Source organism: Oncorhynchus mykiss, chromosome 5, assembly GCF_013265735.2.
Source record: "Oncorhynchus mykiss isolate Arlee chromosome 5, USDA_OmykA_1.1, whole genome shotgun sequence".
In the NCBI taxonomy this organism is placed as follows: Eukaryota; Metazoa; Chordata; class Actinopteri; order Salmoniformes; family Salmonidae; genus Oncorhynchus; species Oncorhynchus mykiss.
In genome coordinates, this window is record NC_048569.1 from 26473630 (window position 1) to 26490972 (window position 17343).

At 41.7% G+C, this 17343-nt stretch overlaps 1 protein-coding gene across 2 annotated transcripts in view; it reads left to right on the forward strand.

Annotated features, from left to right (window-relative positions):
- Positions 1 to 17343, forward strand: part of LOC110522865 (NMDA receptor synaptonuclear signaling and neuronal migration factor) — a 64768-nt gene that overhangs the window by 36113 nt on the left and 11312 nt on the right. The window contains exons 6-10 of one of the 2 annotated variants that reach the window (XM_036977146.1): positions 9798 to 9850; positions 10528 to 10617; positions 15070 to 15197; positions 16402 to 16485; positions 16615 to 16648. In XM_036977146.1, the coding sequence (XP_036833041.1) occupies positions 9798 to 9850; positions 10528 to 10617; positions 15070 to 15197; positions 16402 to 16485; positions 16615 to 16648 (389 nt within the window). The remainder of the gene's footprint in view (positions 1 to 9797; positions 9851 to 10527; positions 10618 to 15069; positions 15198 to 16401; positions 16486 to 16614; positions 16649 to 17343) is intronic. The other variant, XM_036977147.1, reaches the window with a different exon arrangement.

The following is a 17343-nucleotide window of genomic DNA, read 5'->3' on the forward strand; positions in this document are numbered from 1 at the left end:
AGCAGGAACAGGAGGTGCAGGAGGAGGGGGTGCTGGAGATGAGGTGGGAAGGCCACTCTTCTCCCATCGATCCATCCACTCCATCATTTGGTCCATGGCCGAACCAATCCTATGAAGAACACTGGTATGATGGAGGACCCTCTCCTCCATCGATGGGAGAGGAGATGCGGCTGCTCCTGATGATTCCATGTGTAGTGGTGCGGGATTCTGTCATGGGATACTAGGAGTGGTGGGTTGGAATCAGGCGCAGAGAGCAGGGTTCAGTATATCGTGATTTATTCTCCGGACAAAAAACGGTCACGCCAACATACAGGGCGCAGAGAACAGACCAGCCCAAACACAGGACCAAACAGTCCGGAGAATACACACATGAAAACCACATCCAACAGAGTAACAAAAAACAATCCCGCACAAAACAAGGGCGGGACAAACTACTACATATAGGGAAGCTAATTAAACTAAAATACACACAGGTGAAACTAATAAGACAAAACCAACAGACAAACGAAAAAGGCTAGTAGGATGGTGACGACTACCGCCGAGCACCGCCCGAACAGGCAGGGGAGCCAACTTCGGCGGAAGTCGTGACACTTATATGGTGAGTTACCGAGTGTCTAGGACAGGCAAGCCCCATACTATTGTGGAGGACTTAATTCTTCCTGCTGCCGCGGATATGGCTGGGACAATGTTGAGGAAAAGGCCAACAAAAACTATACATCAGTGACATGGCAGGAGATGTTTTGAAACAATTACTGCTTCGCATACAAGCCAATGAATTCTATGCGTTACATTTATGGGGGGTCAACTAAGGAAGACATCCTCTTCTGCAAACCACTGGAAACCAGGACAACAGGAGAGGATATTTTTAAAGTACTGGACAGCTTTGTGACATCAAATGGACTTCGGTGGTGAAAATGTGTTGGTATCTGTACTGATGGCACAAAAGCCATGACAGGTATACATAGTGGAGTGGTAACGGGCGTGCAAGCAGTTGCTCCTGAAGCCACTTGGGTACACTGCAGCATCCACGAGAGGCTCTTGCTGACTAGGGAATGCCTGACAGCTTGAAAGACGTTATGGACACTACAGTGTAAATGCTTAACTTTGTTAAAGCAAGGCCCCTGAATTCTCGTGTATTTTCTGTACTATGCAATGATATGGGCAGCGACCATGTAACGCTTTAACAACATACAGAAGTGCGCTGGTTATCAAGGGGCAAAGTATTGACACGTTTTTTTGAATTGAGAGACGGGCTTCAAGTTTTCTTTACTGACCATCATTTTCCCTTGTCTGACCGTTTGCATGATGATGAGTTTCTAACACGATTGGCCTGGGTGATGTTTTTTCTCGCCTGAATTATCTGAGTCTAGGATTACAGGGACTCTTTGCAACTATATTCAATGTGTGGGACATAATTGAGGCTATGATTAAGACGTTGGAGTTCTTCTCTGTCTGCATTAACAAGGACAACACACAGGTATTTCCATCATTGTAGGTATTTCCATCATTCTATGATTTCTTGTGTGCAAATGAACTCAAGCTTACGGTCAATGTCAAATGTGATATATTGAAGCACCTGAGTGAGTTGGGTGCGCAATTACGCAGGTACTTTCCCGGAGCGCATGACACAAACAACTGGATTCGTTATCTCTTTCATGCCCTGCCTCCAGTCCACTTACCGATATCTGAACAAGAGAGCCTCAGCGAAATTTCAACAAGCGGTTCTGTGAAAATTTAATTTAATCAGAAGCCACTTCCAGATTTCTGTATTAGGCTGCGCTCAGAGTATCCTGCCTTGGCAAATCGCGCTGTTAAGACACTGATGCCCTTTGCAACCACGTACCTAATGTGAGAGTGGATTCTCGGCCCTCACTAGCATGAAAACTCAAAATACAGGCACAGACTGTGTGTGGAAAATGATTTTAGACTGAGACTCTCTCCAATACAACCGAACATTGCAGAGTTATGAGCATCCTTTCAAGCACACTCTTCTCATTAACCTGTGGTGAGTTATTCACAATTTTCGATGAACAAATAAGGTTTTATATGCAAGATGGCTAAATAAAGAGCAAAATTATTGATTATTATTATATTATTATTTGTGCCCTGGTCCTATAAGAGCTCTTTGTCACTTGCCATGAGCAGGGTTGTAACAAAAACTCACAGAGAGAATAGGAGCAGAAAGGAGCAGAAACAGGACAAATGGGCAACAGGGATAAATGAAAAATGTGAGGGACAGAGAGTGAAAGAAGGAGAAATAATAACACTTTTAATTGAGGGAACAAGTCCATCAATAAATACTTACTTTGAAAATGAATTGTGTGTGTGTGTGCGTGTGTGTGTGTGTGTGTGTGTGTGTGTGTGTGTGTGTGTGTGTGTGTGTGTGTGTGTGGCAGGCTTACAATGATGGCAAAAAACACCATTTGAGAGTGCGCTGCCCCTGGTGCTAGAGGGGGTACGCAGCTGGAGGTTGAATGTTTGTAGAGGTACGGGACTATAAAATGTTTGGAAACCACTGATCTAGGCTACTGGTTCAAACATCTCTAATCAGAAACATCTGACAAAGGGCAGTAGTGTTACATGTAGCAGCAGGTACATATATACGGTTATGTAGCAACAGGTACATAAATATGGTTATGTAGCAGCAGGTACATATATAAGGTTATGTAGCAGCAGGTACATATATACGGTTATGTAGCAGCAGGTACATATATACGGTTATGTAGCAGCAGGTAGATATGTACGTTATGTAGCAGCAGGTAGATATGTACTTTATGTAGCAGCAGGTAGATATATACAGTTATGTAGCAGCAGGTAGATATATACGTTATGTAGCAGCAGGTAGATATATACGTTACGGAGCAGCAAGTAGATATATACAGTTATGTAGCAGCAGGTAGATATATACGTTACGGAGCAGCAGGTAGATATATACAGTTATGTAGCAGCAGGTAGATATATACGTTACGTAGCAGCAGGTAGATATATACGTTATGTAGCAGCAGGTAGATATGTACTTTATGTAGCAGCAGGTAGATATATACAGTTATGTAGCAGCAGGTAGATGTATACAGTTATGTAGCAGCAGGTAGATATATACGTTATGTAGCAGCAGGTAGATATATACAGTTATGTAGCAGCAGGTAGATATATACAGTTATGTAGCAGCAGGTAGATATATACGTTACGGAGCAGCAGGTAGATATATACGGTTATGTAGCAGCAGGTAGATATATACGTTATGTAGCAGCAGGTACATATATATGGTTATGTAGCAGCAGGTAGATATATACGTTATGTAGCAGCAGGTACATATATACGGTTATGGAGCAGCAGGTAGATATATACAGTTATGTAGCAGCAGGTAGATATATACGTTATGTAGCAGCAGGTAGATATATACAGTTATGTAGCAGCAGGTAGATATATACAGTTATGTAGCAGCAGGTAGATATGTACTTTATGTAGCAGCAGGTAGATATGTACAGTTATGTAGCAGCAGGTAGATATATACAGTTATGTAGCAGCAGGTACATATATACGGTTATGTAGCAGCAGGTAGATATATACAGTTATGTAGCAGCAGGTAGATATATACGTTATGTAGCAGCAGGTAGATATATACAGTTATGTAGCAGCAGGTAGATATATACAGTTATGTAGCAGCAGGTAGATATATACGTTACGGAGCAGCAGGTAGATATATACAGTTATGTAGCAGCAGGTAGATATATACAGTTATGTAGCAGCAGGTAGATATATACGTTACGGAGCAGCAGGTAGATATATACAGTTATGTAGCAGCAGGTAGATATATACGTTATGTAGCAGCAGGTAGATATATACGTTATGTAGCAGCAGGTAGATATATACAGTTATGTAGCAGCAGGTAGATATATACAGTTATGTAGCAGCAGGTAGATATATACGTTATGTAGCAGCAGGTAGATATATACGTTATGTAGCAGCAGGTAGATATATACGTTATGTAGCAGCAGGTAGATATGTACTTTATGTAGCAGCAGGTAGATATATACGTTACGGAGCAGCAGGTAGATATATACGTTATGTAGCAGCAGGTAGATATATACGTTATGTAGCAGCAGGTAGATATATACGTTACGGAGCAGCAGGTAGATATATACAGTTATGTAGCAGCAGGTAGATATATACAGTTATGTAGCAGCAGGTAGATATATACAGTTATGTAGCAGCAGGTAGATATGTACTTTATGTAGCAGCAGGTAGATATATACAGTAATGTAGCAGCAGGTAGATATATACGTTATGTAGCAGCAGGTACATATATACGTTATGTAGCAGCAGGTACATATATACGTTATGTAGCAGCAGGTAGATATATACAGTTATGTAGCAGCAGGTAGATATATACGTTATGTAGCAGCAGGTAGATATATACAGTTATGTAGCAGCAGGTAGATATGTACGTTATGTAGCAGCAGGTAGATATGTACTTTATGTAGCAGCAGGTAGATATATACAGTTATGTAGCAGCAGGTAGATATATACGTTATGTAGCAGCAGGTAGATATATACGTTACGGAGCAGCAAGTAGATATATACAGTTATGTAGCAGCAGGTAGATATATACGTTACGGAGCAGCAGGTAGATATATACAGTTATGTAGCAGCAGGTAGATATATACGTTACGGAGCAGCAGGTAGATATATACGTTATGTAGCAGCAGGTAGATATGTACTTTATGTAGCAGCAGGTAGATATATACAGTTATGTAGCAGCAGGTAGATGTATACAGTTATGTAGCAGCAGGTAGATATATACGTTATGTAGCAGCAGGTAGATATATACAGTTATGTAGCAGCAGGTAGATATATACAGTTATGTAGCAGCAGGTAGATATATACGTTACGGAGCAGCAGGTAGATATATACGGTTATGTAGCAGCAGGTAGATATATACGTTATGTAGCAGCAGGTACATATATACGGTTATGTAGCAGCAGGTAGATATATACGTTATGTAGCAGCAGGTACATATATACGGTTATGGAGCAGCAGGTAGATATATACAGTTATGTAGCAGCAGGTAGATATATACGTTATGTAGCAGCAGGTAGATATATACAGTTATGTAGCAGCAGGTAGATATATACAGTTATGTAGCAGCAGGTAGATATGTACTTTATGTAGCAGCAGGTAGATATGTACAGTTATGTAGCAGCAGGTAGATATATACAGTTATGTAGCAGCAGGTACATATATACGGTTATGTAGCAGCAGGTAGATATATACAGTTATGTAGCAGCAGGTAGATATATACGTTATGTAGCAGCAGGTAGATATATACAGTTATGTAGCAGCAGGTAGATATATACAGTTATGTAGCAGCAGGTAGATATATACGTTACGGAGCAGCAGGTAGATATATACAGTTATGTAGCAGCAGGTAGATATATACAGTTATGTAGCAGCAGGTAGATATATACGTTACGGAGCAGCAGGTAGATATATACAGTTATGTAGCAGCAGGTAGATATATACGTTATGTAGCAGCAGGTAGATATATACGTTATGTAGCAGCAGGTAGATATATACAGTTATGTAGCAGCAGGTAGATATATACAGTTATGTAGCAGCAGGTAGATATATACGTTATGTAGCAGCAGGTAGATATATACGTTATGTAGCAGCAGGTAGATATATACGTTATGTAGCAGCAGGTAGATATGTACTTTATGTAGCAGCAGGTAGATATATACGTTACGGAGCAGCAGGTAGATATATACGTTATGTAGCAGCAGGTAGATATATACGTTATGTAGCAGCAGGTAGATATATACGTTACGGAGCAGCAGGTAGATATATACAGTTATGTAGCAGCAGGTAGATATATACAGTTATGTAGCAGCAGGTAGATATATACAGTTATGTAGCAGCAGGTAGATATGTACTTTATGTAGCAGCAGGTAGATATATACAGTAATGTAGCAGCAGGTAGATATATACGTTATGTAGCAGCAGGTACATATATACGTTATGTAGCAGCAGGTACATATATACGTTATGTAGCAGCAGGTAGATATATACAGTTATGTAGCAGCAGGTAGATATATACGTTATGTAGCAGCAGGTAGATATATACAGTTATGTAGCAGCAGGTAGATATATACAGTTATGTAGCAGCAGGTAGATATATACGTTATGTAGCAGCAGGTAGATATATACGTTATGTAGCAGCAGGTAGATATGTACTTTATGTAGCAGCAGGTAGATATGTACTTTATGTAGCAGCAGGTAGATATATACAGTTATGTAGCAGCAGGTAGATATATACTTTATGTAGCAGCAGGTAGATATATACAGTTATGTAGCAGCAGGTAGATATATACTTTATGTAGCAGCAGGTAGATATATACAGTTATGTAGCAGCAGGTAGATATATACGTTATGTAGCAGCAGGTAGATATGTACTTTATGTAGCAGCAGGTAGATATGTACTTTATGTAGCAGCAGGTAGATATATACGTTATGTAGCAGCAGGTAGATATGTACTTTATGTAGCAGCAGGTAGATATGTACTTTATGTAGCAGCAGGTAGATATATACAGTTATGTAGCAGCAGGTACATATATACGGTTATGTAGCAGCAGGTAGATATATATACAGTTATGTAGCAGCAGGTACATATATACGGTTATGTAGCAGCAGGTAGATATATACAGTTATGTAGCAGCAGGTAGATATATACGTTATGTAGCAGCAGGTAGATATATACGTTACGGAGCAGCAGGTAGATATATACAGTTATGTAGCAGCAGGTAGATATATACAGTTATGTAGCAGCAGGTAGATACATACTTTATGTAGCAGCAGGTAGATATATACTTTATGTAGCAGAATGTAGATATATACAGTTATGTAGCAGCAGGTAGATATATACAGTTATGTAGCAGCAGGTAGATATATACAGTTATGTAGCAGCAGGTAGATACATACTTTATGTAGCAGCAGGTAGATATATACTTTATGTAGCAGCAGGTAGATATATACTTTATGTAGCAGCAGGTAGATATATACTTTATGTAGCAGCAGGTAGATATATACTTTATGTAGCAGCAGGTAGATATATACAGTTATGTAGCAGCAGGTAGATATATACAGTTATGTAGCAGCAGGTAGATATATACTTTATGTAGCAGCAGGTAGATATATACTTTATGTAGCAGCAGGTAGATATATACGTTATGTAGCAGCAGGTACATATATACGGTTAGGTAGCAGCAGGTAGATATATACGTTATGTAGCAGCAGGTAGATATATACAGTTATGTAGCAGCAGGTAGATATATACGTTATGTAGCAGCAGGTAGATATATACAGTTATGTAGCAGCAGGTACATATATACAGTTATGTAGCAGCAGGTAGATATATACTTTATGTAGCAGCAGGTAGATATATACGTTACGGAGCAGCAGGTAGATATGTACGTTATGTAGCAGCAGGTAGATATGTACTTTATGTAGCAGCAGGTAGATATATACAGTTATGTAGCAGCAGGTAGATATATACAGTTATGTAGCAGCAGGTAGATATATACGTTACGGAGCAGCAGGTAGATATATACAGTTATGTAGCAGCAGGTAGATATATACAGTTATGTAGCAGCAGGTAGATATATACGTTACGGAGCAGCAGGTAGATATATACGTTACGGAGCAGCAGGTAGATATATACAGTTATGTAGCAGCAGGTAGATATATACAGTTATGTAGCAGCAGGTAGATATATACGTTATGTAGCAGCAGGTAGATATATACAGTAATGTAGCAGCAGGTAGATATATATGTAATGTAGCAGCAGGTAGATATATACAGTTATGTAGCAGCAGGTAGATATATACGTTACGGAGCAGCAGGTAGATATATATGTAATGTAGCAGCAGGTAGATATATACGTTATGTAGCAGCAGGTAGATATATACGTTACGGAGCAGCAGGTAGATATATACGTTATGTAGCAGCAGGTAGATATGTACTTTATGTAGCAGCAGGTAGCTATATACAGTTATGTAGCAGCAGGTAGATATGTACTTTATGTAGCAGCAGGTAGATATATACAGTTATGTAGCAGCAGGTAGATATATACAGTTATGTAGCAGCAGGTAGATATATACAGTTATGTAGCAGCAGGTAGATATGTACGTTATGTAGCAGCAGGTAGATATATACGTTATGTAGCAGCAGGTAGATATATACAGTTATGTAGCAGCAGGTAGATATGTACGTTATGTAGCAGCAGGTATATATATACGTTATGTAGCAGCAGGTAGATATATACAGTTATGTAGCAGCAGGTAGATATGTACTTCATGTAGCAGCAGGTAGATATATACAGTTATGAAGCAGCAGGTAGATATATACGGTTATGTAGCAGCAGGTAGATATATACGTTATGTAGCAGCAGGTAGATATGTACTTTATGTAGCAGCAGGTAGATATGTACGTTATGTAGCAGCAGGTAGATATATACAGTTATGTAGCAGCAGGTAGATATATACGTTATGTAGCAGCAGGTAGATATATACGTTACGGAGCAGCAGGTAGATATATACAGTTATGTAGCAGCAGGTAGATATATACGTTATGTAGCAGCAGGTAGATATATACAGTTATGTAGCAGCAGGTAGATATATACTTTATGTAGCAGCAGGTAGATATATACGTTATGTAGCAGCAGGTAGATATATACAGTTATGTAGCAGCAGGTAGATATATACTTTATGTAGCAGCAGGTAGATATATACTTTATGTAGCAGCAGGTAGATATATACGGTTATGTAGCAGCAGGTAGATATATACGTTACGGAGCAGCAGGTAGATATATACAGTTATGTAGCAGCAGGTACATATATACGGTTACGTAGCAGCAGGTAGATATATACGTTATGTAGCAGCAGGTAGATATATACGTTATGTAGCAGCAGGTAGATATATACGTTATATAGCAGCAGGTAGATATATACGTTATGTAGCAGCAGGTAGATATATACGTTATGTAGCAGCAGGTAGATATATACGTTATGTAGCAGCAGGTAGATATGTACTTTATGTAGCAGCAGGTAGATATATACGTTATGTAGCAGCAGGTAGATATATATGTAATGTAGCAGCAGGTAGATATATACGTTATGTAGCAGCAGGTAGATATATACGTTATGTAGCAGCAGGTAGATATATACAGTTATGTAGCAGCAGGTAGATATATACAGTTATGTAGCAGCAGGTAGATATATACGTTACGGAGCAGCAGGTAGATATATATGTAATGTAGCAGCAGGTAGATATATACAGTTATGTAGCAGCAGTGGAATGGTCCAATGTTACTTAAAACACTCATCTGACAGACCTAAATTATGAAATAATTTCTTAAATCTTTAATTTAAAATGTTTTTGTGCACGTCTCTGTCACACTTTTTATCTTATTGTCTACGTCACAAATGGCACCCTATTCCCTACATATATACTGCACCTCTTTCCACAGTGCTCTGGTCAAAAGAAGTTCACTATGTAGGGTGCCATTTGGGGCACATACACTCTCTTTCCCTTATTAACTCACTTCCTCCTCTAAATGATTCTTCCCTTCTTTTCCTCCTCCTCCTCCTCCTCCTTCTCCTCCTCCTCCTCCTCCCCCCCCCCCCTCCTCCTCCTCCTCCCCCCCCCCCTCCTCCTCCTCCTCCCCCCCCCCCCCCCCCCCTCCTCCTCCTCCTCCTCCCTCTCTCCCCATCTCCATCTCCTCATGCCCAATCTGCCCACAGGAACTTCCGGAAGCATCTTAGAATGGTGGGCAGCAGGAGAATGAAGGCACAGAGTGAGTCACAGTGTTACTGTGGGCTGTGAGTTCTCCCAACATGTCCTCCCCCCATCAGTGGTTTTGTGTCTTGTTGTCTTTGTGTTTATGCATGGCCCTGTGTGTGATGTGCGCTATCTCTATGTATATTGGTGTGTGGCATGCCGTTGTGCACCGATGAGTGTGTGTGTGTTGGCACACGTTTGATGAACCTACAGTGTGTGTGTTATTGCTGGTGTTGAGGCATAATCAATGCTGGATATGCTAATCGATAAGCTAATAAATTAAATATCTCCCCAGTCTCTCATTGGTGAGGCTGCGTTTGTAACACCTAACTAAACTCATCCACCCAGGGATGGTACCTGTGTGTGTGTGTGTGTGTGTGTGTGTGTGTGTGTGTGTGTGTGTGTGTGTGTGTGTGTGTGTGTGTGTGTGTGTGTGTGTGTGTGTGTGTGTGTGTGCACGTGTGTGCGCGTGAGCATACGTGTGCGTGTGAGCATAGGTGTGCGTACATGCTTGTGTGTGTGTACAATGAACCGTGTGTTGGGTGTTCAGGGTGTGTGTGTTCAGGGTGTGTGTGTGTTAAGGGTGTATGTGTTCAGGGTGTGTCTGTTCAGGGTGTGTCTGTTCATGGTGTGTGTGTTCAGGGTGTGTGTATGGTGCATGGGTGTGTGACTTTCTCTCCCCACATTCACTAGCATTTGCCGAGCGTAGAGCGAAGAGTTTCAACCGCTCCTGGAGTGACCCCACCCCTGTCAAGAATGACTCTTCACATGACACCAGAGACAGTGAGTCAATACAGTCACACACATTAATAGACACTCACTAATAGACACTCACTAAGACACACACAAACAGGCACAAACATTACTACACACACTTACCACGTTTAACTCTGTACCATTTATTCCATTCCAGCCATTCAGGGATGCAAACTAGTCACCTTTCGGCCGTTTTGAATCCAAAATAGGTGACCTATGTGATTCATGTAGATCTAATGAGAAATTTTTGAAAAGTCCACTTTTTCAATACAGTGGATTAAAGGGGTATGCCAGGTGTACTCTCTGCCTGAAAGAGATCCATTATGCCAACGGGTATCATGCTCTGCTGGCACATTGTAGACCAGATGTCCACTGGCAGAAAGTGTACAATGTAATAATGTGCTGTGTAGCCCAAAGATATTGTTCAATGTTGTGTTGAACTTGACAGTATGTGTGAGTGAGGGGGATTGTCATTTTTTTACTCATTGAACGTTATTTTTGCACACATGTAGCCTTGTGGCCACTATAATAGAGCAAAAATAGAATGCCTGTTTGTTTAATTCTATTTCTACTTACAGATGTTTTTATTTATGTGCAATATTTATGTGTGTGGTCACAAGCATTCTATTATAAATGCTGTCATGGTAACAAGTGTTCTATTATAAACGCTGTCATGGTAACAAGTGTTCTATTATAAAGGCTGTCATTTTAACAATCGTTCTATTATGAAGGCCGTCATGGTAACAAGTGTTCTATTATAAAGGCTGTCATGGTAACAAGCATTCTATTATAAAGGCTGTCATGGTAACAATAGTTTTATTAAAAAGGCTCTCATTTTAAGAAGTGTTCTATTATGAAGGCTGTCATGGTAACAAGTGTTCTATTATAAAGGCTGTCATGGTAACAAGTGTTCTATTATAAAGGCTGTCATGGTAACAAGTGTTCTATTATAAAGGCTGTCATGGTAACAAGCGTTCTATTATAAAGGCTGTCATGGTAACAAGCGTTCTACTATAAAGGCTGTCATTTTAACAAGTGTTCTATTATAAAGGATGTCATGGTAACAAGCGTTCTATTATAAAGGCTGTCATGGTAACAAGCGGTCTACTATAAAGGCTGTCATTTTAACAAGTGTTCTATTATAAAGGCTGTCATGGTAACAAGCGTTCTATTATAAAGGCTGTCATGGTAACAAGCGTTCTACTATAAAGGCTGTCATTTTAACAAGTGTTCTATTATAAAGGCTGTCATGGTAACAAGCGTTCTATTATAAAGTCTGTCATGGTAACAAGCGTTCTATTATATAGGCTGTCATTTTAACAAGTGTTCTATTATAAAGGCTGTCATGGTAACAAGTGTTCTATTATAAAGGCTGTCATGGTAACAAGCGTTCTATTATAAAGGCTGTCATGGTAACACGCATTCTATTATAAAGGCTGTCATGGTAACAAGCGTTCTATTATAAGGGCTGTCATGGTAACAAGAATTCTATTATAAAGGCTGTCATGGTAACAAGTGTTCTATTATAAAGGCTGTCATGGTAACAAGCATTCTATTATAAACACTGTCATGGTAACAAGCATTCTATTATAAATGCTGTCATGGTAATAAGCATTCTATTATAAAGGCTGTCATGGTAACAAGTGTTCTATTATAAAGGCTGTCATGGTAACAAGCGTTCTATTATAAAGGCTGTCATGGTAACAAGTGTTCTATTATAAAGGCTGTCATGGTAACAAGCATTCTATTATAAAGGCTGTCATGGTAACAAACGTTCTATTATAAATGCTGTCATGGTAACAAGCATTCTATTATAAAGGCTGTCATGGTAACAAGCATTCTATTATAAAGGCTGTCATGGTAACAAGCGTTCTATTATAAATGCTGTCATGGTAACAAGTGTTCTATTATAAAGGCTGTCATGGTAACAAGCATTCTATTATAAAGGCTGTCATGGTAACAAGCGTTCTATTATAAATGCTGTCATGGCTAACTGTAATATTAGTCAGGGTTTTCTCAAGATTTGAGTGTAGTAAAGTCTAGGCAACAATTAACATTGGATTGCTTTCTTAAATTGTATTTTTTTTAGGTTGACATGAACCACTTTTTATTTTGCACACAGACTGATCATGTAGATCATATTCTTTGTTGTTTAATTAGTTAAAACCTGCATTTCCTCCTAGCAGGGATTTATTGCATGTTTCAGTGCAACAACAAATAAGTGTCACCTTTTTGGACTCTCAGCAGTTTGCATCCCTAGCCATGACCATGAGCCCATCCTCCTTTAGCTCCTCCCACCAGCCCCCACTGATACACACACACACTCACATACAGGCACACACACAGACAAACACACTTATACACTCACACACAAGTACAAGTATGCTGAAGCATTTATGGTAAAATACACACACACACTAATCGGCTGTCCCTGCTGTTGACTCTGACCCTGTCTGTCTGTCTCCTTCTGACCGTGGGTATGTCTCCAAATTTGTGATGCTCTCTCTCTTTCTCTGTGAGTATTTGTCTCAAATGGTCTGGGAGTGTGCGAAGCGCCAGTCTGGGAGTGTGTGAAGCGCCGGTCTGGGAGTGTGTGAAGCGCCGGTCTGGGAGTGTGTGAAGCGCCGGTCTGGGAGTGTGTGAAGCGCCGGTCTGGGAGTGTGTGAAGCGCCAGTCTGGGAGTGTGTGAAGCGCGTCTGGGAGTGTGTGAAGCACCGGTCTGGGAGTGTGTGAAGCGCCAGTCTGGGAGTGTGTGTGTATATGCACTGTATGTTTTATATGTCTGCATGTCTTTTTCTCTGTAGTCTCTTGAATGTTTTTCAATGTTTGTGTGTTTGTTTCTGTTTTTCCATCACCTTTGTGCCTCTGCGTCTCTCACAGTCTAATGATAGAGGTTACTGTTTATGACATTGAAATGGCACCAGGTATATGTGTGTCTTGAAACGTTCTTCTTCTCTGACAGCCCAGTGTTTTTTTCCTAATGATTGGCACAAGCTGTTGATCTACCCTGTCACCTTTCCCATTCTCTTTTTTACCTCTGCTTTCCTCTTTGACTAGACTATTTTCCTTTATTTTTTTTCTACTTCCACCTATTCCTCTGGATGGGTGTTATCCTCTATCACTTCACCTCTGTCGTTCTTTGTCCCCCACTGTCACTTTCTACTACCATCTTTCTCTCTCCCTGCCACTCTCTCTCTCTCTCCCTCCATCTGCCTTTCTCTCTCCCTGCCACTCTCTCTCTCCCTCCATCTGCCTTTCTCTCTCCCTGCCACTCTCTCTCTACCCCTCCATCTGCCTTTCTCTCTCCCTGCCACTCTCTCTCCCTCCATCTGCCTTTCTCTCTCCCTGCCACTCTCTCTCTCTCCCTCCATCTGCCTTTCTCTCTCCCTGCCACTCTCTCTCTACCCCTCCATCTGCCTTTCTCTCTCCCTGCCACTCTCTCTCCCTCCATCTGCCTTTCTCTCTCCCTGCCACTCTCTCTCCCTCCATCTGCCTTTCTCTCTCCCTGCCACTCTCTCTCTCTCCCTCCATCTGCCTTTCTCTCTCCCTGCCACTCTCTCTCTCCCCCTCCATCTGCCTTTCTCTCTCCCTGCCACTCTCTCTCCCTCCATCTGCCTTTCTCTCTCCCTGCCACTCTCTCTCCTCCATCTGCCTTTCTCTCTCCCTGCCACTCTCTCTCTCTCCCTCCATCTGCCTTTCTCTCTCCCTGCCACTCTCTCTCTCCCCCTCCATCTGCCTTTCTCTCTCCCTGCCACTCTCTCTCCCTCTATCTGCCTTTCTCTCTCCCTGCCACTCTCTCTCTCTCCCTCCATCTGCCTTTCTCTCTCCCTGCCACTCTCTCTCTACCCCTCCATCTGCCTTTCTCTCTCCCTGCCACTCTCTCTCCCTCCATCTGCCTTTCTCTCTCCCTGCCACTCTCTCTCTCTCCTCCATCTGCCTTTCTCTCTCCCTGCCACTCTCTCTCTCTCCCTCCATCTGCCTTTCTCTCTCCCTGCCACTCTCTCTCTCCCCCTCCATCTGCCTTTCTCTCTCCCTGCCACTCTCTCTCCCTCTATCTGCCTTTCTCTCTCCCTGCCACTCTCTCTCTCTCCCTCCATCTGCCTTTCTCTCTCCCTGCCACTCTCTCTCTCCCCCTCCATCTGCATTTCTCTCTCCCTGCCACTCTCTCTCCCTCCATCTGCCTTTCTCTCTCCCTGCCACTCTCTCTCTCCCCCTCCATCTGCCTTTCTCTCTCCCTGCCACTCTCTCTCCCTCCATCTGCCTTTCTCTCTCCCTGCCACTCTCTCTCCCTCCATCTGCCTTTCTCATTCTTTCTCTATTATTCCATTGCTTGCTTTCTCTCTGTCCATCTCTTCTCCTCCTCTACCTCCCCCCTCTCTTACTCCATGTCTCCCCTCTTCTCTTCTCATCCAATCTTTCTCCCGTCTCCTCCCCTGCTCTCTCTCTAACGGTGTGCCTGCTCTCTTTGTTGGGGGATAGGTGGGGACCTGCCAGCCTCATGTGGGACTCTGGATGAGGGGGAGCGTGAGGACCTAGACTGGGAGGAGGAGAGGGAGATGGAGAGACTGGCCTGTGAGGGAGATGACTTCATCCCACCTAAAATTATGGTGAGGAACTAGGGTTGAACAATTCTTATAACTTTCCCAAAGTTCCCAGGTTTACCCAAAGAGGACTGGCTGCATGTGAGCATGTTTACTGTGTTGGAATGTCACGGCTGTCATGATTCTTTAAGATATGAATAAAAATAGGAGATTGACAAGAAGCTAACAGCCTACAGGAGAGGCAGCAGAATCTGGAGGATGCTCATCTTCTGTCAGGTGATACAGGGAGAAAGTAGAGAGAGAAAGAAAGGGGAAGAGAGAGAGATGACAATGATTATGAAAGAACAAAATAAAATGTGTTTTATGCTGAATTCTGTAATTCCCAGTGGAAAGATAGATTACACCTCAATTAGTGACATAACTCTGGAGGTCGAGGGGATAATTGTCTTTTTCTCTCAATGGGATCCTGCTATGTTATGTGAGTGCCAAGTAGTACTCAAATGTACTCAAAATACCTTATATTCTTTGATCCTTAACTGATTGAAATAAAATGGAATTGAATTCAAGTGGAATCTTGTTTGATACCAGTACATACGCTGAGTGTACAAAATATTGGGAACATCTGCTCTTTTCATGACATAGACTGACCAGGTGAATCAAGGTGAAATCTATGATCATTGATGTCACTTGTTAAATCCACTTCAATCAGTAGAGATGAAGGGGAGGAGACAGGTTCAAGGAGTTTTAAGCCTTGAGACAATTGAGACATGGATTGTGTGTGTGCCATTCAGAGGATGAATGGTCAAGACAAAATATTTAAGTGCCTTTGAACAAGGTATGGTAGTAGGTGCCAGGCGCACCGGTTTGAGTGTGTCAAGAACTGCAATGCTGCTGAGTTTTTCACGTTCAACAGTTTCCTGTGTGTATCAAGAATGGTCCACCACCCAGAGAACATCCAGCCAACTTGACACAACTGTGGAAAGCATTGGAGTCAACATGGGCCAGCATCCCTGTGGAAGGCTTTTGACACCTTGTAGAGTCCATGCCCTGATGAATTGAGGCTGTTCTGAGGGCAAAATGGGGTGCAACTTAATATTAGGAAGGTGTTCCTAATGTTTATACACTCAGTGTACAATGCATCTTGGCTACACAGACAGACTAGTGTGAATAATGAATGTTCAGGTCCCTACAGGCACTGGTTGACAGACAGAACACAGCAGAGTCACCTCTTTCTCTTCTTCTCTCTTCTTTCTCCATCTCTCACTCTCAGCTGATCTCCTCCAAAGTCCCCAAGGCAGAGTACGTTCCCACCATCATCCGCAGGGATGACCCCTCAATCATCCCCATCCTCTATGTGAGTGACTTTCTCTCTCACACACACACCGTCACCCTGTTCTCTATGTGTCTGTATGCACAGGTGATAAATCAGTTATCATGTATAATATTCAGTGAAGGATATTGACTTTATAATCTCTGTCTCCAGGACCATGAACATGCTACGTTTGATGATATCCTCGGTGGGTAAACTGCCCTTTATATGACTTTGTTTGTTAGTTCTGTTAAAATCTTCATCCCAAATGGCACTATATTCCCTATATAGCGCACTACTTTTAACCAGTCCTATAGGCCCTGATCAAAAGTAGCACACTATTTTATATTTTTATTTTATTGAACCTTTATTTAACTTGGCAAGTCAGTTAAGAACATATTCTTATTTACAATGACGACCTACCCTGGCCAAAACCTAACCCAGGACGACCCTGGGCCAATTGTGCGCCGCCCTATGGGACTCCCAATCACGGTCAGTTGTGAAAGAGTCTGGAATCAAACCAGGGTCTGTAGTGACGCCTCTACAACTGAGATGCATTAACTTAGATTGCTGGGCCACTCAGGAGTAGTGTGCCATTTGGGACGCAGACCATGTTTGTGGAGTGAGACACATTATGCAGTGAAAATTATGATTTTCTCTCTCTTTCTTCCTCTCTAACTCCTCTCTTTTTTTCTCTCTCTCTAACCCCTCTCTCTTTCTCTAGCTCTAACCCTCTCCCTTTCTCTCTCTCTAACCCCTCTCTTTTTCTCTCTCTTTCTCTCTCTCTAACCCCTCTCTGTTTCTCTCTCTCTAATCCCTCTCTCTTTCTCTCTCTCTAACCCCTCTCTTTTTATCTCTTTCTCTCTCTCTAACCCCTCTCTGTTTCTCTCTCTCTAACCCCTC